The sequence below is a fragment of the Hetaerina americana genome, unplaced genomic scaffold (genome assembly GCF_022747635.1).
Source record: "Hetaerina americana unplaced genomic scaffold, ioHetAmer1.1.p SCAF_3, whole genome shotgun sequence".
NCBI classification, from domain to species: Eukaryota; Metazoa; Arthropoda; class Insecta; order Odonata; family Calopterygidae; genus Hetaerina; species Hetaerina americana.
Genome location: NW_027286874.1, coordinates 70,958,802 through 70,985,904, shown reverse-complemented (window position 1 = coordinate 70,985,904; position 27,103 = coordinate 70,958,802). Strand labels below are relative to the sequence as shown.

At 41.7% G+C, this 27,103-nt stretch overlaps 1 protein-coding gene across 1 annotated transcript in view; it reads right to left on the bottom strand.

The window, feature by feature from the left end:
• The window catches only part of Pura (Puratrophin-1-like), a 1,144,475-nt gene that overhangs the window by 600,734 nt on the left and 516,638 nt on the right, over nt 1-27,103 (bottom strand). The window contains exon 3 of the mRNA XM_071587878.1: nt 26,814-27,056. Coding sequence (XP_071443979.1) covers nt 26,814-27,056 — 243 coding nt within the window. The remainder of the gene's footprint in view (nt 1-26,813; nt 27,057-27,103) is intronic.

The following is a 27,103-nucleotide window of genomic DNA, read 5'->3' as shown; positions in this document are numbered from 1 at the left end:
TCATCCTTCTCCTTCAGCCTTGGCACTCTTGCACCATTGCGCCACCACCGCCATACTTGACTTCCAAAAAGTGACACGCTTCGACTTAATAGTTCACCATATTTGGTGACCATATATTTTTTTAGCTTCGGCCAGCAAGGTTCCATCACATCGAAAGGATGTATTTAAATTCCCCGATACAAGGTTACCGGACGCCAAGGAGTCTTCTGACTGATTTATAAAGGTTGATTTAACACTAGCAGCAGCCATTTAAGAGAAACACTATTTCACAATCTGCTTCAACCAAGGAAATTAGTGGCACCATTAAAAAAATGAGCACGCTGAAACATTGATTTTATGTATATTTACACTTTAAAGCATATGAACCACCGGCTATCTTGATAGTTCAGCGTCGAATAAATGAGAGAATTTTTAGGGGACCGGAGAAAATACGAAACATTTTTCACCCACTTATACAACTCCAACTGAACATAAATATTTAATGAAAACATCTACCACAAAACGATGGTAATGTCGAACGTGTTTAGTGCTGTTAATTTCTCTCTCTGTTACCATCAATCCGTAATACGCTCGTTAATGCCAAACAGTAACGAACACAAATTTGTTCTTGCGTCAGTCGGTACATGACTTCCCTGATTTCCCTGAATTACAACGTCCAAGCGCCCCACCCCTCGTCACTTGGTTGTCGCCGTTCATCCATCTGTCATCTTCCAGTCAACTGGACCAAGGCGGGTTATTTTAACTTTGAGTCCACTTTTCTCGCCCCCAGCGCTGCGTGCTCTAATGCCGAACCCTTCACGCCCTCCTCCCCCCCTCCGTGGACACTTCAGCGGCACCATTCATGCCCTCCTCTTCCACTCCTCTTACCCCTCAGTTCCTCAATCCCAGACATCGGAATCTTCAAAGGGTACCAGTCCCTACCGTCCACCCAACGGGATCCCTTGCAGCTCACCAACCGACCAACAACCCCGTCCGTCTTCGGCCTCCGTATTTTTCCATCCACCCACCACCCTCTGCCGTCCACTCGGCCAACCGAGAGAGCCCTCAAAACCCACCCACCGACAGCCACCTTCCAACCACCCCCGCCGCCAACTTGTCCACATCTCCCTTGGTTCGACGGTTGCTGGACAAGAAAGCGTAGTGTAGCGGGGCCGCCGCCTCATCGGGGGTTATCTCCCGTTCTGTCCGCCGCCAACCTTTCGTGCTTCGCGTGTGTGTGCCCGCGTGGGAAAGTACTCCCAGTGCTGCCCATCATTTAAGAGTGCCAAGAAATGACTAGAAAAGGAGATGAGCGAGAGGGAGTCGAGAGTACGGGGGTGGAGGGAGAATGGGGGGGCAAGAGGTGGGGGTGAGAGGGAGGCGAGAGAGTTCGCGCGGGAAGATGGGGTGAGAAGACGAAGGTTTGGGAGAGGGGTGGGGGAGGCAGCTATATCTACTGAAGGGGTGGTGATGGTGGTGGAGGAGAGTATAAGTGAACCTTTGTTGCCAAGTAGGCAATGGCGTGACTGGCTCTGGTCTCAGGTTTGAGATTCCGTGCGGGGGAAATGACTGCGTAGTTAAAAGGTATGAACCATTTATTACTATGAGATCTCTTGCCGAAGATTATCCTTTTAAGCGGATACATAAGGAACTGGACGAGGTTTTTGGAATCGGAGCGGGAGATTGCGCCAAGTCCCTTCGCTTCGCGAGATGCAGCCGAGGAGTGGAGGGTGAGTGTCTTTGCAGATGGGGGATGAAGTTGTTCGCTTGTTTTGTAAACAAGGAGTGGGATTTCACGACCATCGAGCGTAGGTCGATGATCAATAACAGCCGAGTCAGCCAAGTTCACTGGTCCACTGCTAATCAACGGGAAAACGAATCCCTACATTCATTGTTATCGAGAAGTCATCGAAGATCTGAAAACCGTAAATAATGCTTAAACGAATAGAAAGCTCTTATATGCATTATAACTCCTATCAGATGCCATATTTATCCTATAAATAAAAGTCAAAGGGCAGCATCCCAACCCATTGTGGAGATAGATCTTTAAGGCCTCAATCAGTCTATTGTTTGCTTTTTTATTTTTATACTTATATTTAAAGGACCTGTTGCACCCCTGCAAAGCTCAACTTATTATAATCTTTTGCATTGCTTACCTAAAGGTTCATGATAAATGAATAAATATTTTTCGAATTTGAAACGATCGAATTCATTTTGGACGCATTTCTTTAGAAGTTTTACAAGGTTTTCATCTCACGAGTATCAGAACTTAAAAGTCAGAGAGGATTTTTTTAAAAAATATTTCAAAAATTTTATATTTATGCTAACGGCTTTTCTGCCCAAAGTTCTTTCGGTAAAATATTTTTATTCCGAAGCGATATGGAAATTTTTCGAATAAATTAATGAATGAGAGGCAGTTTTGAGTAGAACATTAAGGAATTACTTATCAATGCTTAATCTGGATCATTCTTAGATTTAACACTTTTTCCAAAGATTCTTTATGTAAAATTCGCTAAAAAAATAATTTTTCATTGTTTGCTAAAAAGAATTAATTCCAAACATTTATTATTTTTTGGTCATATCATGAAAGGTAAGTTCATGCGTAATGATTTTGAATTGAAGTAATCATGCGACCGGGGTCATTCCGTGTAGTAACGCTGCGTTACAAAAACCGTTATCAGATCACATCGAATATTTGCGTCTGACGGGATTTGATAAATTTTGTTTTCCAAGGAACTTGCTTTTCAACGTTCTAGTCTGGTCATAGTTATAGGAAAATATATAACGCAATACCAGCATAACTTGGTATGACTATTTTTCCTCTTTCACTAACAATAATATGCAGTGACAGAAAAGCTCCACAAAGGGAAAACGTAACCACGTGGAAAATTTGCAACAAGAAATCAATTTTCTAGATGAATTCCCTCGAAAGTTTTGCTGGCAGAAAAAAATAATTTAATTGGAGAGAGTCGATTCAAAATTTAGGATGGTTTTTTAAATTCGAGAAGATTTTCCTCGAAGAAAGTCAAAAATGTTGAAAAATCCTGTCCACTCGCTCCATTATTTTCTCGAGAGCCGGAAAAGCTGCTGCTTCCAGTTCGCCCACGGATTCTCGCATCAATGAACTCCCTGCGACCATCCAATTTTGTTTTAAGTATGTATTTATTTATTTTTTTAGAGAGAGCCCTCTCCACGCCTATGTTCATTCTCGTCCTCGTGCCACCGGGACTGTTATGTTTCGTGGACATCACATCACTCAAGGCGTGCGTCAAGTGACCGTAATATGTCCCTCTCTCTCTCTCTCTCCCCTTCTCTCGCGTGACCCTCTCCCATTTCTTTCACTCACGGCCTCCATTGGAACGTAACAAAAGGGCAGTTTATTGAAATTGAAAGAAACGGGACGTTCACGTTTGGGGGAGAGGGAGAGATGTTCACTTCCTGGAGGGGGACGACGTTTGCTCGACTTCTAAAAACTCTTCCCGTCAGAAGGGGAAAGAGGGGGGAAGAAGGGAAATTGAAAAAAAAGCCGAAGTCCATCAACTCTTCCTTCCCTCCCTCACTTCTGTCCTCTCTCTCCCTTCTGTCCCACCCAAATCCGCCGACCTCTATCTCACCCCAGTGTCGAAATTTTCTGACGAACCAGAGCCTTGGTCCCGAAAATGATCTCGAATGCGACACGACCCTTTTTAGAGGGGTTGGGCCCCGAAAAATCTCTCCGGAGACCAATCACGTTAACGAATCCCATTCTAAGCGAGAGAATGGGACACATCATCACCGGCCGAGAACTTGCGCGCGTTTTTTTTTTCATTAGCCCCCCCCCCCTCCTCGTAACCAGGCCCTTGTCGCGCCCCCGAATCGAGGTTGACCGGGGAATGAGGAGCTGGATCGGGTTTCGGACCTTCCCTTAAACCGGCCATCCCATCTTCGGAAACTTCCGCCCGAAAGTTTCACTGCCTCCCGCCCATAAAATTGGCATGTTACCTCTCGGAATCTTTATGAGGTACCTTCCTCCTGCTCGGCAATTCAACCAATATATCAATCCATATATCAATCACGTGCTGGTATCAGTGTGCCAATGATTCTTAGAGAGGCGCGTAAGGACCACCATAACATGGCCGTGACATGAGTGTATGTAAGCGTGACCAACTATGATTACTCAATAATCACGTGCACTTCATTTAACGCTTGATGAATTCCTCAAATGTATGCGGGAGTGTCCTAAAAAAACAGATACATAAATTGATACCATCAAATAGAAAATTTTGACTCGGGAGGAAACAAGTATCAATTAAATATGAGTTGAAAAAGGACTAATATTATATGGAGTCGTGGGTGGTATCAATTTAGCAACTATAGGAATTCAAAAGACGAAAATGTATGTATGCTCGATGAAATCTACTACGAACTACTACTACGGAATGCTTTTCCTTGCTTCGAGCATCTCTGGTTGCCCATTTTCCCCTGGATTCCCCACGCACTATTCATAATTTGTCAATGTATATTTACATAAAGAAGGGTTGTTTCATTTCAGTTTGCACATCACCCAATCAGGATGAGGGACTAGAACAAACTCTCTTTGAATTTACGATTTGGAATCACCCCTGCCTAGCTATACTTGAGAGTATAAACGATGTTCAGTTGGAATAAATAGGGGGCGGAATTAAGACAGGGACAGACGGTAAGCCGCGATTAAAAAGAGAAAAAAAATGCAATACCATTAAACTAAGTGTACCTATGCTTTTTCAGAATTAATCATCATGTTCAGGTGGCCAAGACTTGTTTTCTGAACCGGAAATCATTTTACGAATAGGGCGTAACAAGTTGGATGATTAAACCACTCTGCTTGCCAAAGCTGAAGACTATGATAGAGCCAAAAAACTTTACTTGGCCCTGTTCCAGAGCTACGCACAATTTTTCATTTACACAGGCCACCAAAATCAAAGCCGACTATTGGTATCTTATAGATTCTCCAATCTTGTGGCATTGAAACCTATATGTATTCACTCACATCCTTACTGAGAAGTACAAGCTAGAGGAGAGGCAATGTACATAATCATAAAATACATGTATGTATAACCATAATCGAACTTAAGCACGTTAATATTTTGGGAAAGAGATCAGTCAACGAGGAAACTTTATTGTACAAAAGATGTATATTTCCCTCAATTAAAAACCATTTTTGCCGAGAGCCTGACACATTTCGAGTGCTTTAGTGGCCACTAAAATATTTAACAACAAGGAAAATAAAAAAAAGAATAAATATGTGGAAACTTCGGATGATTTCACTAGAGGTATTTTTTGACGATGCATATGATTTCTAAAAGAGAAATGCTACGAACTGTTAAATAATATCAAAGCATAAAAAACGTTATGTACCTAAAGTAAGTTAAACCTTAGTACGGATTGCAGTCAAAGGACGTCTAAAAGTGCGCCGACCATCAAAAATCCTCTCAACACGGATTAATAATACATATATTTATATCAATCCTTGCACCGTTATTCTTTGCGATGTTTAGCCACTGTAGAAATAAGTATATATGACTACATTAGATTTGACGATTAATCATATTGTCTTTTTTATTGTGTCCAAATCCCTAAATAATTTTTCCCAATTCATTCACAAAACATGATTTTTTGGTTTCTATAATTTTAGTAATTGATTAAAATTGATCAAAATTCCAAGTTTCAAGGAACATATCCTTTATTCTTAACGGATCTCAAATTTGCTAATAATATTCATTTCATTTGCAGCTAAGAACTAAACTTTCGAAAAAAATTTCAAATTGTTGTACTCAGACAGACAGACGAGTAGGTAGTAACACCAAAACCAACACGATCTTTGCACTACGAAGGCATAAGCAAATGTATGCGTAAGAAGCTTAAAGAGACCAACAGGAAATGAAAATCAGTTTACTATTTCTTGTATTATGAATATTGAAGAGGTTAAGGAATAGCAATATATTGGTTTCAATATCCTCAAAATACCAAAGTACCGACGATGAATTAACCAGTACTTGGCGTTAAGAAAGGAAAATATTTATTAACCTACGATGTAATCCCAGTAGGAAAGAATCCATTTTGGACGGTTCCCACACCTATGATGAAGTTGCCCTGCCAAGCGTGAGCTGAAATCATTGAAAACAAGCCAGGACACTGCTTTTTGTAGCGCATTCGCTCAATGCCCGAGAAACAGGATACCAGGTTCAATAATAAATTTATTCCTGCAGAACTTTCCGGAAACAAGTCAGATTACGCAGGGATCTCAAAACATTCTTACCAAAATTAGAACGAGATATTAAAAAAAAAATCATTTGGAATATGATCGCAAAATTCTGACAACTTTTCCACCACAGAAAATTCCCCAAGTGCAAAGCACTTTTGTTATAGGAACTCACAGAAAATTTTGACTTTAATTTCATCTTATGCCTACATTAATTAGAATTTAGTAATTAAAACAACTCAATAGAACACCTTCCATATACTATTCTAAGTGAGATATTCAAGAGATATGAGTGAAACGTTTCGTATAAGCACAGGATTTTCAATGAATTTTCCGCGCCGCCCTAGTTTAATCTCCGAACACATTGTGCTGGAAGGGCGTTTCATAGTTTTTTGCATGCGACCTTACCATTATTTTTTTTGTCTGAATATTACGGCATAATTAACTATTTTGAGTGGTAAACGTCTTATCACGCCGTTTTCAAAGTTCGGATTAGTCTTCCAATGAAATGTGGAGTGACAGATGGCAAAGAGTGAACCCGAACAGTAACACCTCTACCGAAAACATTACCTCTCACATGAATATCAACTCAACTATCAAACGTTCATTTCAAGAATTCATATTCTATGAATGAATATACTCTTTTTTATTAGGAATTTTAATATATGTGTTAGAAACAATTACGAAAACCCAGAGTGTACCGCAGCTGCAGAATTGAGTCCAAAATTTTAATGTAATCGCAGACACCTTTTTTTAACCTATTAAACGGTACTTTTCAACTAATTTTCATTCAAAATATTTTCAACTAATAACGAAAAGAGTGTTATGCGGATTCACTGTTGGGACTCTTTTCGCTCTGTAAAGTTTTGTGGATAAACTACGCCAAGTAAATATGACTAAAATCTGTTGATGATGACCACCTGATCAGACCACCTGATGATGACGTTCAACGTCGAAACCTGGGTCGTGTTTTTTTTAAATAAAGTGTGAGGAATTACAAAGTAAATTATTTAATTTCATTTCAATATGACTAAAATCTTTTTTTGTAAAGAAAATCATGTAATGGAATTAATACTGAACTGGTTGCGAAAGTCTTAAAGATGTATTTCGAGGAAATTTTCATTAAATATTCATTTTTCACGTTTGGCACCCCTATGGCCATTGTAGCAGCTGGGGTGACTGGGTGGTTGTGAAAGCATTGGATCTTGAACTCATTCGCCCAACCTTAAAAATATTGATGAGTGTACCGTTGAACAACGGGATGCAACTGGTTTAGGGAAACCAGTGGAAATTATTTAGTTAGAAGTCGTCGTGAAAGTGGAGGAGATAATCGCGAGACGGGGAAAGGTCGCATATCGCGAAATAATAACCAATCACAATCAGCGGCGTTTTCCCATTTCGCCAAAAAAAAAATAAATGGAGAAAAACAAACAGAGAGTGAAGATGAAAATGAGATAGAATACCCTAGGAAAAGGTTTTGCGGGTTACACGATAGATAATCTTTTCGCCTCGCACTAAACGCGGCGATCTCATCCGCGGGATGGAAAAAAAGACGCACCTCACGCTCCGTTCCTCCTTATTCCGTTCGACCCGTTGGGAAGGGGGTTAGATGAAACTCTGGGATGAGACGGCGGCGGTGGCACGAATCTCGTATTTATCTCGTGTGCTTCCGAGTTTTTTCGCCTCGCCCTGCAACCCCTTCATTGCGCGTATGCGCCTACTTGAGCGGCGGACCCGGACACCTGGGCGGCTGAGGGTGCCGCTCCCGTTCCCCCGGGAACCTCGGTCCTCCCGCCGCAGCGACCTCCTTGCCATCGTTTGAACCTCTTTCTCCCACCCATTGTGACTCAACGCAAAGCGCGGCGAAAAAAATCAATGAAAGGTATAAATCTGTCGTTGTTCCTGTAAATTAAGTCCAGATTCATAAGATGAAATTTCGTACCCATGTTCAAAGTGTAAAAATGTTTCCCCGAGTAAAAAGAACGGTACGTGGGAATTTTGTCTATAGAATAAAATGCAGTTTTGGATATATATGCAGAGTTCTTGATTTGTAGTATTCATGCTGAAAAATGCACCACGCATTGCAATAAAATCCAGAAAATAAATATTTTTGGAAACCTTAAAAGCCCGATAATATATCCATTAATTCTCATATCATTATCGAAGGTAACTCCCTCCATTAGGCAATGGTACATCAGATTAGCACCCTTCAAAACAAAAATTAATCTATCACAAATTAATTTAATTCGCCATGAACTTTGACTGTCTGTTTTCCTTCTGCTAGAATCATGCCAGTCAATATTGCATTCGATCAACAATATCATTCTTAAAAATTCAAATCTTTTAAATTTAATTTTCTTGCACGTGGAAAGGTCTATGCTGAAGAAAGCAATTTCTAGGAGTTGTCTGATTTTTATTCTATACAATGCTTCTTTCATGGGGTTTTCAATACTTTAAAGTTTTCGATGAAAGCCGTCAGCAGAATTTTTATGTGCTAGAATGCCTTATATGCATTCTGATTTCTTTATTTCTTCATCCATTTTAAGCTTTATAACCAGTTTAAAAAAAACATGCTAAACGAATGTCCTCATTCAATCGATATTTTTCTATGAGAAACAGATGTATCTGTTGAAAACAGCTACAAATAATGGGGAAGGAACCCAAGTAATAATAACCCACCACATCGGCCTAAAAGATCGGAGCAAATTTAATAAAAGCGAGAAAGTACGGATGAGAAAAGGAAGGTTTCCACAGGGTGAATTAAGTGAGAGTCCCCCCTCTCACTCTTCCTTGTTGGCGTGATATGTTCTCACGAAAGCACCCGTCCGTTGGAGGACGTCCCCTGAACTCGCGTCCAAGCGACCGCCGGCAGGTAGGCGTTTGCCCGAGAGCCTCCACTTTGATTAGCTGGCTGTCCGGCAATCACTTGAAACTTTTCCGCGGGGACCCCGGCGGCCGAACCCGACTCCACCTATCTCCCCTACCGTGCCACTTCCCGTCTCCTCCTGCCTGCCCAGTCAAAGTTTTTCCTCGCTCATCCACCTGAAAGGAAGTAACCCCATGTCTCCCGGAAACGTGCCTTTCCCATCTGATCGACTGAAGGGCTGAATTAATTTAATTTCAAAACTGTCCGCATTGGATCAAAATATTTGGTGATTCACAACATGGACTTGTACGAATGGGGAGACATCAAAATGGAAGAATAGACGGTAAGCACTTAATTTTATTTAATCCTGGTGTTCCTTGCGAGGGCATTGCAGGTTGTCCAATAATGCTGGGGAGAAAACATTTGTGAGGAGAAAATAAAAAAATATGGAAATGAAGCACTATAAAATCCTGTTGGAATATCAATTTACAAAATCCTAATACATAATTAAAAATATAAATTCCATATGGAATATGTTTCTTACTGCATCCTAAGAAGCAATTATTTTTTGATGATAGTATATGTATTTGCATGCGTGTAGAATGAAATGATTTTTGTAAGATTGTATTCGCTACGGTGAGTACAGTTTTGCATGTATGTGTTGATTTAGCATGTGGTTTTGTTCCTTTAACGGGTGGTGACCTAACACCCCCCGCCTCACGCCTATGAGGCGGCTTGCGGGGTTTTATGTAGATTGATATGGGTAGAAAATTTAAATTGAGCAAAAGTGTTATTAATCTGAATTTTATAACAATACTATATAATTTGTACTCTGAGGTACGAGGATAAACTTCGTACTCTCGCAAGAAACTGCCAGTGCATCGAATCGGATCAGTGGTTCGCTGCAGTATTCAAGTATGAAATGACATTTTGACTCCAAGTGGCAGTAATTGTTGGAGCGTCGGGTCCTTGGATAATATACCATTTGGAAGTTTAGTTGAATTTGGAAAATACCAGCGCACTGCACTGGAAGAAATGTAATGGACATGAAATTTCAGCGAGAGTAGTTGAAATTCCTAAGTTTTGGATTTCCTCCCGGGAATTCTTGCGGAACGAAGGAAACTTCATTTTCGACACGGGCGTCATCCAAAATTGCTCGAAATCGTTTTTGCCACCCCTCCCCAGCCCTGGAGGCGTCTCTCCCTCGCTCCCGTTGCGTGGAGGGCACCCGAGACTGGCTCCGCGTGTGGCCAGCCCTTTCAACCGGACACGAAAATAAAAGAAAAGCCAAGACGAGAGACGGCCTCCATCCAAATTGCGGGGAGATGAAATTACTATTCGTCCGTCGGCCTGGTGCTTTCCCTTTCACCGGCGACGCCTCCAACCCCCTCCAGGTCCAATCCCGTTTCTCGCCCCCCCCCAAAAGAGGGCGACTTCACGTAGCGGGAGGGAAGAGAGAAACAAATGAAGCTCACTTAGCTTTCTCGCGCACAGGGGTCGGGAGGAAACCCCGGGAACTCACACACACTTGCATCACGTTCTGCCACCGTCTCCCCTTCGCCTCCCACGGGCTCGGGATCTCGGCCCCCTCTCCCACCGAGGGAGGCCCTTCCGCGTTTTCGGAGGGAGGAAGACCGACACCCTTCCGGCCTGAGGAGAGATGCATGGGAGGGGAGTATTTATGTGGCGAGACGAATTCTTCGTGCGAGTCTCTCCTCCTGCGAGGGTGTTCGGATTCGAAAGAAGGGCGGAGGGGGTCTGAGGGGGCTTGGAGATCATCAGGAGAGCTCCCGAGTGCAAGCCGCCCACACTCTAGTCGACCTTCCACCAAAAAAAATACTGTCCTTTTCCTTCCCTTTAACTCGGTCACGCCCCTCGAAGCGCTTTATCTCTTTCAGAGCCGGTGCTCGGAAACATTGGGATCTTTCGAGCAGCCTTTCAAGTAGCACTCGTGTCGGGAGGACGCCGCGCACTGCAACGACTGCCAAAATATTTATGTTTTTTTTTCAACATGGTTTATTCTTGTTCTGATGCTGGGAAAATCTCCGCTGCAAAATGAGTACTCCTTTGAGTCTTTGGATGAGTAGCAGGAAAAATGATGTGTAGTTATCGAAACAGAAGTTCACAATTGAGGGGAAGAATCTGACGAGTACTTATAACCGAGATTATAACGGAAACTATGGTTTTAAAAATCGCACGTGGAACTTCTTCTGAATAAAAATGCAATATTATGGAAGTCTGTAAGTTATAAGCGCGTCGAGAATGAAAATATGGAATTGAGAAGGCTTCTTGCCGCTTTGAACACTATATCTATCTTTGATATTTATTCAAAACAATATAAATTGACCTTCTTTGAGCTTGTTAGTAAGAGTGAGATACCAATTGTGCCTTTGCCGTGAAATTATTTTACTTTCCCATGCAATCGTCTATTCAAATTTGACACTGAATGGATAAATCACTTGCCTACTGACTGTACGATTTCCCATGCCGCATGGCCAGCGAGGTGAGATGTAAATTAATGGTCCCAGAAATTCCACATACACTCCACTAAACTCATGGCTGCGTGATTTTATCGGTATCAGACCTTTCAGGTAAACCGTGGGATTTTACCAATACACAGCCGTACAGAAGACCGTACAGTCTTCATGAACACAAAAAGCTAAGAACTATAGCCACCATTTTCAAAATACTCTTAAAGTCAATAAAACGATTTGTTTCCATGATGCAAACTGACAAGGCCTAGGAAACGTCTTTGTATGCATAAAATTTGAACAAGAATATACGTACAAGGTGTACCCATCTTGTCTAACTCTTGTATTCATCTATCTCCATAAGTTTTTTCCAATGGGTCCAAATTTAACCACTTAATTCCGAGAAAGTGATTTATTACAATCAACCTCTTTTAAATTGAAAGCCATATGAATAAAAGTTAGCAAGTTTTCGTATTTCAGAGGGAAGTTTGTTAATATATCTCATCTGCACGCACTACGTACTTATCTACAACAGCCACAAGAGCCATTTGAGTAAAATTCGTAAGCGCGGAGTTTCTTATCAGGTGAAAGGGTTTTTCAGGAACCTTAGAAGTCAGGTGTCAAGGAACAAAAATTAGGCATGCAAAGATATGATTCATGCAAATTTCAGCCCCACAAATTAACTCGGAAACTTTTCGCGGGCGCTCAGATGGGAATCTCAAGAGCTCTCGTCCGAGCAACTTTCGCTCTCCTTTTCCCCTTTCCCTTTCATTATTTTCCTTTCTCACCTTCCCCCGATTTACATATTTAAAAATGTTATTTTAGATTTTTTTTCGGATGCAACGTTTTTTGCTCATAAAAATACAAGCAGCAAACGATAAATTCTTGCTTAGTACTGCGCGCAACTGTTTACAGTGTCGCCTTCTGGCTAAATATTGACGATTATCAATGCCAAATCCCGTTTACCACTTCTTTGATTAGGGCTTTGGGATTTAAAACTAAAAATATTTGATAAATCTCACCCAGGATTTTCCTTCCGCCTAGGCTCATTTTCCCAGAATTTTTACCTCAATAATTAGCAAGAATAAATATTATTTACTGTTTCAGAAAATGAACAATGCTTAGCATTTTTCTATAATATTTGCATCGGGATCAAATTTTTCGGTGATCCGTTGGGCTATCAAAATAAATATGATCGAATTTCCGCGTTTACAAGTAATGTTTGTTATTTTCTAGTATTACTCCCACCCATAAAAAGTGTTATCTTAAAATTTGACGCAATGTAATATGCTCTGATCTGTATTATTATAATTTAATCTTCAAATTTGAAATAGCCGTAGATGAGAGGACATGAATGAGTAAAAACACTTTCGGTGTAGGATAACGCAGAATTGAAGACATGCAACCCTAACGAAAGACAAAAAGTTCATCAAGCTTAGGTTTGAGCGGATATAAATGAAGTTAACAGTATGTCACCAGAGTCGACTCTTTAACGGGGTCAAAGTCTAAGGGTACACATCACATGATGCCTGTTTTTCTGTCTGATTTTCATTGTTTACTTACAGACGAGAAGTAGAAACACCAATATGCCTTTTTCAACGTGAAGTGAAAATTTTAAAATAAACGGAAACAATGAAACCCGTTATTTCGACAACTCAAGTGTGTAATTCTACTCTTTAGATCTCAACATTTATGTCCCAGTCACTTTGCTTTTTAACTAATTTTCCTTCCACCCTTAAGGAAATCTTCACGCAAAGACAGAGGACTCATGAAAATGGGTGTTGATGAGGGCAAACATTCTTGAGAAGGAAATATTCGAGGTGGCCACAGTGCTTAAGGACCGAAACCGTTACCCTCGAGAATGGAGCCAATGACGGCTATTTACGATTTAAAATACACTCATCCCTCCTCTACTCGCCCATACTTTCTATCTCACTTAGACCTAAGTCTTGCCCTTACCCTCATCTAAATGTCATATCGATCTTTGATTTGGCTTCATGTTGCTCTTTCCCATCTCTTGACGCACTCGATACTTGACAAGAATTCATCTTTTCGATATGGATGCTGAACACCTGCCCTTCTGAAATTATGCCAGATAAGTACTTCATTCGCTGCAGGAACATCAACTTTAATTTGCATCAGGTACTCCATGGAAAATTTTATTTAAACGATTTAATCTACATTGGTTTCATAATAAATTTATAATTATCTGCTACATAGTCCAAATGAATAGCTTATAGTTGAATAATACGAAATTGAATCGGATTACCTAGGAACTTACCCTCACAAAAATCTTCATGATCTTTAAGCGATTAGTTCAAAGATTTCTTTTTCTTATTAAATTTTTCGATTGAGAGACTTTCAAAATTGTAGTGAACACCATTTTATAATTTAACGAGGCGCAGAAATAACTGCAATAATTACAATTTTCTTTCAATTATTTTTTTGCAGGATGCCACAAAAATTTGTTCAGATTTCGTTTACTCTATAATACGTCAGTTATTAGTAATAAAAATGTTGTGACACAAATTAAACTATTAGAAAAAGTTTCCTCTAGCTATTCTTACTGGTATCTACCTCCGTAGCGTTCCTAAGGGTTTCGGCCCTTGACCCTCTTGAAACGGAAGCCGTGTGCCGTCAGGCGGGAGAGGGATGCATGCTGGCCGACTCTGCGGCACCTAATGCCCCTTGACAAATGGAAGAGAAGCATCTTGAAGGTCCTGAGACCGCAAGAAACACGAAAAATTGATTCAACACGGTAGCGACCCTTCGCCGGCGAGCCTTAACGGATCGTCTGAAAATTTATTCACGGGCAACTTTTTCGACAATTTTCTCAAGTCAGAGAACCCTGGATTCCTCGAAATTCGAGACACTTTTGCGAGAAGGGTGCATTTCATTCCTTTGCCAGCATGACTCACATTTCGAGGAAAGAAGCCCTATTTTAAAACTCAGCATTCAGAGAGCTAGAGGAAATGAACCAAGTGAAAACTGTTCGAAAAAATGAGATTCTTGGCTTGAGCTTGGCGCTAATGAGTGAGGGTTCTTCAACTGCATTGACGGAAATTTTGACGAATGAAGACAGTGTGTGCGGTGCTTACATTCCCCACGGGATGGATCTATTCTACTCACACCCGCGAATGCAATCCTCTCTCCTTCGTAATAATAGCGTAGGACGACAACGGCAGACTGTTGTAACGACTACAAAACCAATATTTTCAGAGCCGATCAAAAACCACAATTTACACCCCTGCGCGTACATGGAATATCGAATCATATCCGTGTCAACCGAAGTGACGGCAATGACGCGCAACGGCTACATTAAGGTCCATTGAAACTTACGACACGACTGTGCAAATATGTTTCCGTGCCTCTGACAGAAATGCTGTCACGCGTGCAGCTAGTCGTACATGATAAAACAGTTCCTCTTGCCGCACAAAATACGTTGGAAAATGGCGCGTCTCTGCGGGGTTGACTGAAATAAAACCGGTATATAAACAAAAACCGTGCGCGTGGGCATGAGAGGGGACTCATTTGGGAACGAAGGGTATGTTGAAAAATTAGATCCCCAGGAGACTTCACGAGGATCATTCAAGCGGCGTCACCGAGAGACGGAAAACCAAGAGAGGTGTTTGAGGCTCAGAGTCACCACTCGTCCTTCTGTGTGCTTGGGAGATACGGGAGTGGCAAGTCGGAAGAATGTAAATAGCTTACTCTGAGCATGTTCGACAACGTTTTAATGGTGTGTACATTACTGAGCGCCGCGCTTAAAGACGCACGTGTTTATCTGAACCCTCGACCACATCTCGAAGCATGGTGGGGTTCCAAGAGTTTATTTGTCTCCTTTGGAAAGGGCTGGAAGAGGTTTTCTCCACACTAACTTGTCGTTTCTTCAAGAACATAAACTGAAGGACTTTTATGTGTAATGATTCCCTGCAATCTCTCTTTCACAAGAGGAAACTTGAGGTCAAACTATCTCGCAACATCATACTGTAATCAACTCCAAATAGGGATAGAAATTTGAGGACCAAAATTAATTCATGCACCAGTTCAAAGTATATATCCCTTGATATAAATATTTAACAAATAATTTTATAGAAAGTGATGCTCAATCTTGAATCAGAATATACCTTTGAGTGCAGCATTTTTTGAGATAGTACAAGGGAAAGAATTACCTGTATCAAGAGAGTTTGAAATCTGAGCGAGTTATTCTGAACCAACGTTTAAATGAAGTACAGTTGTGGCATCAGAGGAAATGTAACCCACTGCAAAACGATAGAAAGATAAAGTGAAGAAGTTTTTTGTTTGCGATATTCAAACCTGATATACTTTTCTTTTGTTTGTTACCTAAGGGAGTGATGGGTAAAAGCTTTCAAAGCCCCCTTGAAAAAGCTACTTACTAACTAGGTTAACACTTATTGTTAGGGAAAGAAATACGAATCCTTTCAATTGTCAGTCCGCATCAACTTTCTCTGCGCTCGAAAACGTCACTTTTTTCCACCGAAAAGAAATTTTCTTCAAAGCCAAGGCTATAGATTCTTGAGCAAGGAAAAGTGAAAGTCATTAGCGTTTTATCCACCCTGGAACAATGTAGCCGCTCAACGTACGAAATGTATCGGACCTCTCACGTGTCACGACAAAAGCATGCACGCGTTTTTTCATCTGTCGAATGAGCGTCATCTCGAAGGTGCAAACACCTGTTCTTTCGTTAATATACTCTCTACCTATGCAGTGGTCAAAACGGGATTCATCGCGTGCTCGGATCCAATTAAATTAGATACTGCTACCTCCAAATTAACCATCTTTTTTCTCGATTCAAACAGAGGATACTGATTTATTTCTACGAAAGAATTGGGCGTTTTCTCTTCCCATTTCATGAAATACGATGAAATCGGCGGTGGTTAATTGATACCTCATGTATATAAAAACATAATTTATATGCTGTAGCCGCATTCATGAGAAAATATTCAACTGAAATTTAAATATGGTGTGGTTTTTTTTCCACTCCTACCTATACGCTTCTTCAAATGAACGTCTGCCATCACTACTGGATATCAAGTAGAAGGTTAGTTTGATAGGTGGAGCTCATCTCGTAAGAAGACAGGTAAATTTCGCACATCGAGGTTATGAAGGGGGCACTAGTTTCCTTGCCCAAACAGTAATTCCCCAGGAATATCTAATACCTGCTAAATCACACAGCTTAAAGGTGGAAGCGCCCTGACGAAATAGCTTGATTTGGACCCTCCCTCAGCAACCGAAAGTCCTAACAACTTGACTACCACGGCAATAAATGGAAGTAAATATAAATGCGTATTTAGATAATCGATAATACTCTCAACATAATATTAATCGAGCCTCTGGATATTAATTCTGCTTTCTTTGCTTATTAAACGGGACGTCCGTCTGAATTAATTCGCAAATTAAATACATTTCACTTTGGAGAGAAATGATAATTAACAATTGTGATTTCCACTATAGTATTTTATTTATTAGTGGAAATCACAGTTGTTAATTATTATTTCTCTCCAACATGGAAAGTTTCTACAGAGTCAAGACTGAAACTAGACGGTACATTTCACATTGATTGATTTTTATTTCACCGCGATGGGGATTGAGTGCCAGCGAAGAAACATATTTACCCCGATCAGAGTTTTGTGAAAAGATCTTAAGTCTTGCATTTCCAGACTACTCGAGTTCCATTGATTTATTTGCCACAATATAAATTTTTGCAGAGTGTAATTTGGAAAAGATGAACCATCAGCATTCAGTTTTTCAGCGGCCAACATTTCAAGTGTAGACCACTTGAAGGGGTAATCAGAAACTTAGTGATGTAGGATTTTATTCAGTAGCTTTTGGCTACATACGTACGTACACTTAGCCCATGGAGGAGATCAATACATTCTTTACACGTAATTAATTACCCCACCGATAAAATTTAGAGAAAAGAGAGATAAAATGACGCATCGAAAGTATTTTAAATTTAAATGCGTGTAACAATTTAGATTAATAGGAAAATATACTGAGAGATTGTTGGCTGAAAGACATTAATTTCACAGGAATCATCGAGTCAGAAGATCCGGAACCGTGCCCACGACGCGCACCCCCGCGGAGTAAGCGAATCCGATAGGAAAACACAATGCGGCCGCGCGGATACAAACAGAACCCACCATTAACAAAAGGTTAACGAGCCCTTTTAAACTCTCTCCGGTGTGGGTATCCTTCCCTTATTAACCCCAAACCGGAATCCATTCTCCCTCAAACAAATCTTCCCGCAATTAGAAGTAGACACGTTGGGCTATTCATATTTTCCTCAGTCGGGTGAGATCGGAATCGGGGAAACTCCCGATGCCTCGACTCCGTGAAAAAGATAGGGGGGGGGCGGAGGGTGGTGGTGCTCAACATTGGCGCATGAGGCTTGCGTCAGTGCTCCGCTGCGTGCGTGTGAACTGGGGGTTGAAGAGGAATCGAGGGTTTAGGAAGGGGGGTTGAAGCGAGTGAAGGGCGGAGAAGGGGTGGGCGGCACAGGAATAGGGTGGTAACGGAAGACGATTAAGAGGAAGACTAGTCGCTGGGCGGAAGGAGGTGAGATGGTGTCGGCCGGGAGGTTGGGAGAGAGGTCAAGCCGCTCTCGCACACGATTCCGCGCGGAAGGAGGGAGCTTCGACGGGGAGAGGGGCTCGAGAGGGCAAGGCTTGGGTTTCAAGTCGTTTCCCGGACTCGAGAGCGGGTCGGACGGTCATTTTCTCTCCGGCCCCCTTCCCACTCCATGACGGGACAGGGGCGTGCACTTTTTAACGGGCCGGGGTGACCGGGGAAAGAGCCGGAGGATGAGTGAGTGGGTGAGGGGGATGAAGTGAGAGAGAGGGGGACGGGGTTGACCGCGGGGGCGTAGGGTTAGGTGCGGGTCAGGGGCCGCGGATGAAGGGGGTGTGAGCGATGGGTGAGGTGAGGCGGAGGGACGCACGCGGGGCGGGGGACGGCAGGGAGTTCCGGAATGTCAATTGTTCGAGCAGCAAGGCAACATTGAAATTGTCGTTCGTGGCCGGTTGGCGCGGTGAGATATTGCCTGCCCTCTGTTGCGCGTGGATCATCCTCAATTCCGCCGTGCAGAATCGTCTATTCTTAACGCCGGACGGCGCTTTTCCTCCTCCCCCAGTTTAAGTCGTCTCCCGAGGGTTTAAGAAGCCACAGAATAAATCATCGATGTAAGTGGGCGCTATTTCAAGCGATAATGGAATATTTTAATTTTTATACGACTGCGATTCATTTTCATAAAAGGAATTCTTTGAAATCTTAGCTTGCACGTGCGCTGTAGCCTAACTGCCACTGGTTATTCATGAGAGAATACAGGCAGATAATTGCAAAAATTCATATTCAAGACTTTGCACTTGAGAACCTTAAACACATTTGCCTTTGCACTTGAGAACCTTTTTTTTCTAACATTAAAAAGGTCGAAACAATTTGAATCGAATGCCATGACTCGCAAAACATACTCTGCACGCGTCGCATCTTATTTTCCGAAAAATTAACACTAAAATCGTCAGTCCATGTGGAATGTATTGCAACCGTCGTTCATTGGACAAGAGATCTTGACCATGACATAACTGCCACGGCAGGTAGCGGCCGACTGACCTTGCTGCAGTCCACGATAGACGGCTTTTTCGAGTGAGTTTACGCCGAGGCGGATGGATCAAGATTAATGGAACTGATGTGAGGGTAGAATGCTGTGCGGGGTGGGGTGAGACGGCGGCGAACTGACTCGCCTGACACCTCCGAGTGAAGAAGGTGAGAAAGGCGAGATGGAAGTAGGGCTCGTGGGAGGAAGAGTCCCACCTCTTTCTCTCTCTCTCTCTTGAGAGCGATGGTGTCGGCGTCAATGAGTGAGCGTTCGAAAGAGGGGGATAGATGGACCTCTTGACTGGAGAGCGGGGGATGGCGAGAAAATGTGGAAAAAAGATGAAAATCTGTCGGTGAGGGAAGCAGGGAATTACGAGTTAAGGAGCCAAACCGAGAAAGGGAGGAAGTGATGACGGTTGGTGGAGGAGCACGGGAACCGTAGTAAGAGATAATAAGAACACCTTCCGGATAGGTTAATGCATTTTGTTCGATAGAATTTTAACCGCTGGCATCGGTGTTGAGAGATTCTCAATTGAAAGTTATAATTTTTTGTGTTTATCTATGAGAGATTTACCAAATAAATATTTCAAAAATTTTGCAAAAGGTGAATTAATACAAAATTTTATGTACATTTCGGAGGTTAAGAGGACACCTCGTTAGGTCAACTGGCTAAAGTGCTCGATCGGACATAAAGGGATCTGGGTGCGACTCCCAGAAAAGGCGAATAATTTTCAAACTTTGGAATTTTTGCTTTGCATGTACATGATTGATGACTTCCTTGGACTTAAATTGTAAATAGATTTCTGCGTGTTACGAGGATATTCATGTAATAATAAGTCAAAAAAACTAAATTAAATTCATCTTCCAAAGGAGCGAATTATTTAAATATGGTATAGTTTGTCAGAATTAATTTTTTCGGAATAGGCTAAACCTATCGAGTCCAAATTTTTACAGAGCCGAACGGATAATGATAAACTCTGGATTTTTAAGTCTGGCGAAATGGTAATTTCGTGGTTAATATAGTCTCATTGATACTGCACCAAAAGCTGATGATTGCATTTAGAGGAAACGAGGTGGTTTGGCAAGAAAAGACAAACAACTCCACGTATAACGAGTCAATGCCTGGACGAATCACCAGTAAGTGATAAGTTCCGCGACTGGTGTTCTCTTGACCTACCTTTTGTTCGTCAGAGACACCAATCGCTATGTCGGACTCAGGGAAAGAGGAGTTTCGGAAAGGTAAACGAAGGACGTAAAGGTGGATTCTGACTAAAATACTCACACGTGACGCACCCACTGCGATCAATCGAGCAGAGGCCTTTTTGCACGCATGAACAAAAATTCGAAACACTGCAAACATGCGTCCAATCTTAGGATCATACTGGTAAGCAACACAAATTCCAACTTAAGCCTGCACTGGCTGTAGCCTCATGCGCTCACTCGGCGTAGTACTATCGACGGAGGTGTAAATACGTTTTGAAAACACAATTTTATTATTAGATATGACACGAAAGCTCAAATTTCAATTTCATTGGCTGCACTATAAGTTTCTCTAATAGTAGGTACAAATTGATATACAGGATTGACACTGGGGTGGTGAGACGTTTATTACAAGTGTCTTGGTGCTTATCGTAATTCTCTACTTTTAATCAACTTATCATTTTAAGAACATCTTGGGCGTAAAAATCTCAATCAGATCCTGATCATGAATTGCATTATGAATAGAACCATAGGTAAACCTCATAAAATTTATTCCAATAAGAAAAAAAAGCGATACGCCATACAAAAGAGAAGGATTGATTACGTACTTATTAATGCAAGTATTAGTCTCACTAATATTTTTAAATAAAGGGTTGATTTCAAGTTGTTCCCAATTTCAATTAATGTCTGGCCAAAATTTTATTTCCGCAATTCACTCATAACTTCTACAGGCGCAATTTCTCCTCCAAAGAGCTATGTATTCCCCAGTTTACATTTTCACACACGAGCAACTGATTTTGCTTCAACGACACGCACTGTTCTTCATACTAATCGTCGAACGACTAATTCATCGCCTGTTAATCTTGCATGCCCTTACTGTCACCTGTCACGTGGAACCTTTTTTGAAACCTAATGACAGTAATGACTCATTTAGAGAGAGTTGCCGTTTCATGTCTAGTTCTTTTGGACCTAAATTTTGGTTAGAGGGGCCAAAATTTCGCTTTTTCTTCGCCATGATTAGGAGAATTGTATTCCAATGACTGGGAGAATTTTTCAACGCCACCCAAAATAATCATTAGCGCCTATATTCGCCACATAAAACGATTAAATGGCCAGCGGCGCTTCCAACAAAAACCAAAATATTTTGTAGGCTTTCAGAATGCCTAAGGCTCAGGTCCATATAATCCAGGTCCAGAACCTATCCATTTGACTCTTTCTGTGCATAAAAAACCACTTCTAATATGCATTATTTTCAAAATAAATCACTACTAATTGATTTGATCAGCATTTTCAATTGGCATATCTCACCATATAAGATAAATCCGACTCCATAATTAATTCTGATGATCTCAATGAGCTGGCGCTCATTGAGTAATTCTTAGGGTTGGTAATAGGAAGTTTCCTTGGGAGCTGACTGCAAATTATCATCTCCTCGCCTGTCGAAATTGACGGATGAATTTTTTTTTCCTGGTCGTAATCGAGGAAAATGACATGCATGCACCTCTATAATTCCGCTTGGTTCGATGTGAAAAAAAGGAGAATCAAATTTCAACCGGGAGTTGTTGTTTCGTCTAATGTGCAAGAAAACCTCCGCATTTTACTCAAATCACCACTCTCGCGAGGAAAAACCTCGCACGCCCCGCGGAAGTGTCGACTTCGGATAAACGCCTCCGCGCCATCGTCAGAATCGTTTATGCGGTGGAATGGGATTGTGGCGAAAGAACCGAGAAGAAAAAGAACGAGCGCTAAAGACCACGAGCACCACTTTGTTACCAAGCTTTGGTGGACCCACCCACGAATTATGAAAAACTTTCGCCGTTCTCAGAACGCCCGCCGCCACCGCCTTCTCTTCGGCATTCTTCCCACCCCTCTCTCCGAATCTTTCCTCCCATCAACAAACTCGAGAGGTCGCTTTAAAACCGGGACCGGACATGAACGCGGGAAATTTATTCAAATGACTCACTTGAGATGCAAATTCCATCGCTCGCGAGGAAAAAAGAAGGAACAAATAAACAGCGTCTGAAATATTCATAACGGCATCATTTGTCCGTGAATCATCGCGACCATCCATCCAATGTCGCGTCAGGACTCCAGGGACGGTCTCCCTCTCTCCTTCCCTCTTCTCTCTCTTTCTTTCTTCGTCCCCTTTTCTGGGGTCTCCAGAGGGGAGCCGAATGTATGGGCGGGAGAGAATATACGTAGGAAGAAGAAAGAAAGAGGGGGGAAGAAGGGAAGAAGAAACGAGTGGGAGTGGCAAACGGTACCATTTCTTCCCGCAGTTATCATTTTTTCGTCAATCCGAAGATTAGTTGATTGCAGCCTTCCATTCGACGCTAACAAATGCTAATCCTCATTCGTTTTGATTATTCTGGTGACTTAAATCCCTCTTCATTTGACCCAGGTACTTGTCCCTTGATCTTTCTGGATTTGACCTTTGGCTTTATTCCGCCAACATTTACGTTCCTGACAAGTCCATTGTGATTCCTTGTGTGCCCATTTCGTTTCTCATTTTTCGTGTCATACATCACACGACCTCTTCCTCTTTTCCGTATTCTGCGTTCTTCCCTGTTTCTCATTTTATCAGTCCACTTGTGCTTTAGCTTCTATCTTGAAAATATTTTTTCTGAAGCCTCTTTTTAACCCTGGTCTTTCCCTTGAGTCCTTTGCTTAATCCAGCGCCGCACTCTACACGAATGCTCCGTCAAGTAGTCTTCAATTATACATGATCGTGTCTTATTTGAGGGTTTAATCGTCTCTTCATCACTAAATCTTGGCTCTACTATGGTTGTTTGTAGTCCATAAAGCTTCCGTCCAATGCTGATTTCGATGCATGTGAAAATTCCACTTTTTCCAACTCATCTCCTTGCAGTGGAAAGTCTCTCTTTAGTTTCCCTCTTCGACATTATATGATCTTAGATTTAGTTCAAGGATGCAACCTCCACTTACAATGGCCCTAACGAATTCCTCATTCACGATATGAACGTTAGCACATCTTTCTGATTGAGCTTTCGAAAAGTGTAATTCACCTCTGCGTTACGTAGGCACAAATGAGGCAGAATTGTTTGGTGTGCGTGTGCCGTTAGATTACCCTGGCGAAAGCGAGTGTGTCGTAGAAAATTATTTTATGTTTGGGGAAGAATACGCCGTAATTTGTTTGTTCTCGAAAGAGGTGGAATCTAGCGATGATTTTGCGGATATTGTTTGCTATGCGGAGAAATTTTTAAAGCGGTAGAATACGAAACCGAAGCGAGAAAGTTACTAAATGAATTCGGCATGAATTGAACCAGTGTTAAATAACCTCATCTCAGAGTTGAGAATGCTACTTGAAATGAAATTTCCAGTTTTTTCACCAGCATCTTGGAAAACGCAACTAGATGTTTGGAACGTATCATAGTTATAAATCTTCTGTAGAGTCACTGAGATAAAATAAAGCGTTTTAAAACTCTCTACCCATCAGAAAAGTGATTCTACCTCTATGGCGTTCAGGAAAGAATAGATTCCCTCGCAATTTTTGAAGTATTAGATGCTGCTTCCCACTAATGACCAATTAAAGAGAGCAGGGCATAAATATTCAAATGAGTACCACTTGGTAGTCAATATAAAGGCATCGCCATTTTCCCCATGCACTTCTTGTCCTTCTGCTTGGCCAGTGACTATATTACTGAGGTCATAAAGCCGCAGGTTCATGTCCAGACTTCGATAAGGGTGTCTTTGTCATATTGTTTAAATACCGGAAATTACCTCTTATTTCAACTAAAAGACGACATTAAAATCGATAATTCATCAATATCATCAAAGTAAAATTTAATAATCAGTTGATGTGATGCATGTACTAATGACTGTGCTTTTTAATCATCTGAGTACGTCTTCATTCATCATCCTTTGGAGTTAAGCTTTATTTCCATTTCTGGTTTACTTATGGTGTCTTTCCAGGCGGGAACACTCTGCAGCACAACTGTCCTCTTGGTTTGGGAGGTTTCCAGATTTGGGAGTTCGACAGAAGAGCTGGAGCAAATGTACTCAGCTGTTTACTCCCCCAGCAAGCTGTTTGCGTGCTTCGATTTTGTCCGAGATACTGTCTAGTCGCTAATTTTTGAAGATATAAAATGCTTCAGCATGCATTATTATTCAATGCAATCAGAAGGAAATTGATGATTAGCAGTCAGTAAATATATCTGACAACGGCATGTATGTGCTGCAAGTGACTAGTATTAACAATTTCAATCCCTCTCTAGAAATATTAGCCAGGAATCTTGTACGATGAAACTCAACACGGCAGCACGGGACAACGACGCAAATAAACAACAAAGATGATTTCTGGATCGTCACACGGCTTCGCCGCCTACCATTTCCGTTACGTATGCGGTCAGTTAGATCGCGTCACCGAAATGGTGGGGAATATTTATTCAAAATGCTTCTTTAATATCGAGACCCTCGATAATATCGGGCTATGCCCCGGTACTCATTTTACTTGAAAATCTTAGCTTCCCTTAATCATCCACCACGCCCTATCTTACAATTATCCTTAACCACTGCCTTTAATTCTCTCCCTTGGACCCACGCTCCTCATCCTACTCAATATTTTGAGGAATTCCGGACCGCCCAAGAAAACGTCTCCCACACGTCCATCCCACACACACTCGAGCTCGCACGCACGAACTCCTATCATCGAGTCCATATAAGTGCCCAAAATTTAAGGATATCTTTACCTTTTTGGGTAGAGTCGCCGGAGACGTTACAATTACCGGAGCCCGCGAATCTGTGAGGATCAACGGAAGATATTTCGGCTAGATATTAAAAATATTTAGATTAGTTAATAGGAGGCAACTGACAGTAAAGGTCATTGGCGAAGATATTTCGGGTAGATGGAAGATAGAATGGAATTGATTTGACGTCGCGTTTGAATGGGCGATGATGCCAGGAATATTAATTGAAAAAATTTAGTCTCGAAAAACTGAATGAACGGAAAATAGTTCTACATACATATACGGATGATTGCTTGACATATAATAAGAAGAAAAAAAGAAGTATTTTGAGAGATATGGAAAGGGAAATAGGAGCATATCAAGAAGGATAAGAGAGACTTCCGTTTCTCCTTGGAGATAACATTGTACATAGAATGGTGTCTAGAAATATCTCCTTGCACACCTCGTTCATGTCATTAACCATCGTTCAGGGTAGGTAATTCGTTTCAGACGCTCTCCTCTTCACAAAATCTAAATTTAATTTCTGCACACGATTTAGACCTTTCTCCATTGGAATCGATCAAGTACCGCTCGCAAGAAGCACGTAATTTTAAATTACGGAGAAAGGTGAACTCGCGCCTTCGGTAAAAAAGAAAAAAACTTCGAAATTTGTCGGTCATCACTTTGAAAGTGATGGACTAGAGATTCGATTCCACCAAACCCAAGCACAAGGAGGAAGAAGAGAGAGAGAGAGACAGCATCGTTCATTCATTCATACTTCATTGTAAATTTGGCGGAGCTTGTCCAACTGTTGATGCCTTGAATGAAAGAAGTCGAAACCGCTTTGACTGAAGGGAGAGATCTCATTTACGAAAAGCCTGCGCTTTTTCTGAGGTTCTTGATCTTTCATCGACACCGTTTGCGCACATTTGTGCATGTGATTGAAGTTGTTGGAAAATACGGTTTATGGACAACAGATTTACTCACATCACACTAATAATAATTCAAATAAAACAACTAAAAAATACGCAAATGTGTCTGCGATAGGAAACGAGGTACCCCAATTTAGTAGATTATAATTATTTTCATCAACGACGCTCATTATTTATCAAAGCCCATTTCTTTTATTCGAATTCACGAAAATAAAAAAGGCAGGGAATTCACAATTTATGACAAAACCTGGAGATTCTTATATTTTTAGTGTGTGCAGATGGAAAGGGCACGTCATTGAACATTGTTCTTTATTGAATTGCGTAATATCTTATGAAAATGGTTTTCCAGTGCAACTTACATCTAATATTCCTCCTACTTTCTCTGAGAATTCTTGATAGAAATTAAGAGTGAATTCTGCTTCCGTAGATGCATGCGGACAGCAGTTTCACTCCCTACCCAATAGCGACCATCGATTCCATCGACCGATAAACCTTAACGTCGCTAGATAGCTACCAGAAAATCATTGACAAGACTTGAGAGTTATCGATGGATCAGGTCACTCGCCAATATATCCATCCACAAGAATAGGTTTCCGTCGCTCGCATCGATCCCTTTGGGAAATGAGCAAGACTGTAGATCGTGGAGTGGAGAGGCACTTGAAAAATAAAAACATTTGAGACGGCGATGATGTTGGGTGAGGGAGACTTTTGAAGGCTCATTTATTTTCTTCCGCCGACCTACTGTTCCTGCGTCGAACGTAATTCTATTTTTTCGGACGTAACCCTCCCCCCTCTAAAGTCCTCTCCCCTCATGGGCTATATATTGGAGCGGCGACTTACACTCACCTCGTCCACGACGGAGCTCTTGATTTGCCGTAGCGCCGCGGCGGCCGGCAGGCAGAACTCGACACGAAACCTCTTGAGGTCCCCGAGGAAGGAGCACACGAGCACGTCCCTCGCTTGCCTCACGAGGACCCTCCGGATGGTCTCGACGGCGGCCGCGGCCGGGGCGCTGCCGTCCGTGGCGGCTGCTGCGATGTAGATGGGAACCAGAAGCAGGTCCACTAGTCCCGCAACGTCCTCTTTGCCCTGGAGAATAAAAAGTTGAGGTGTTAAATTACATGGCAAATGGGGTA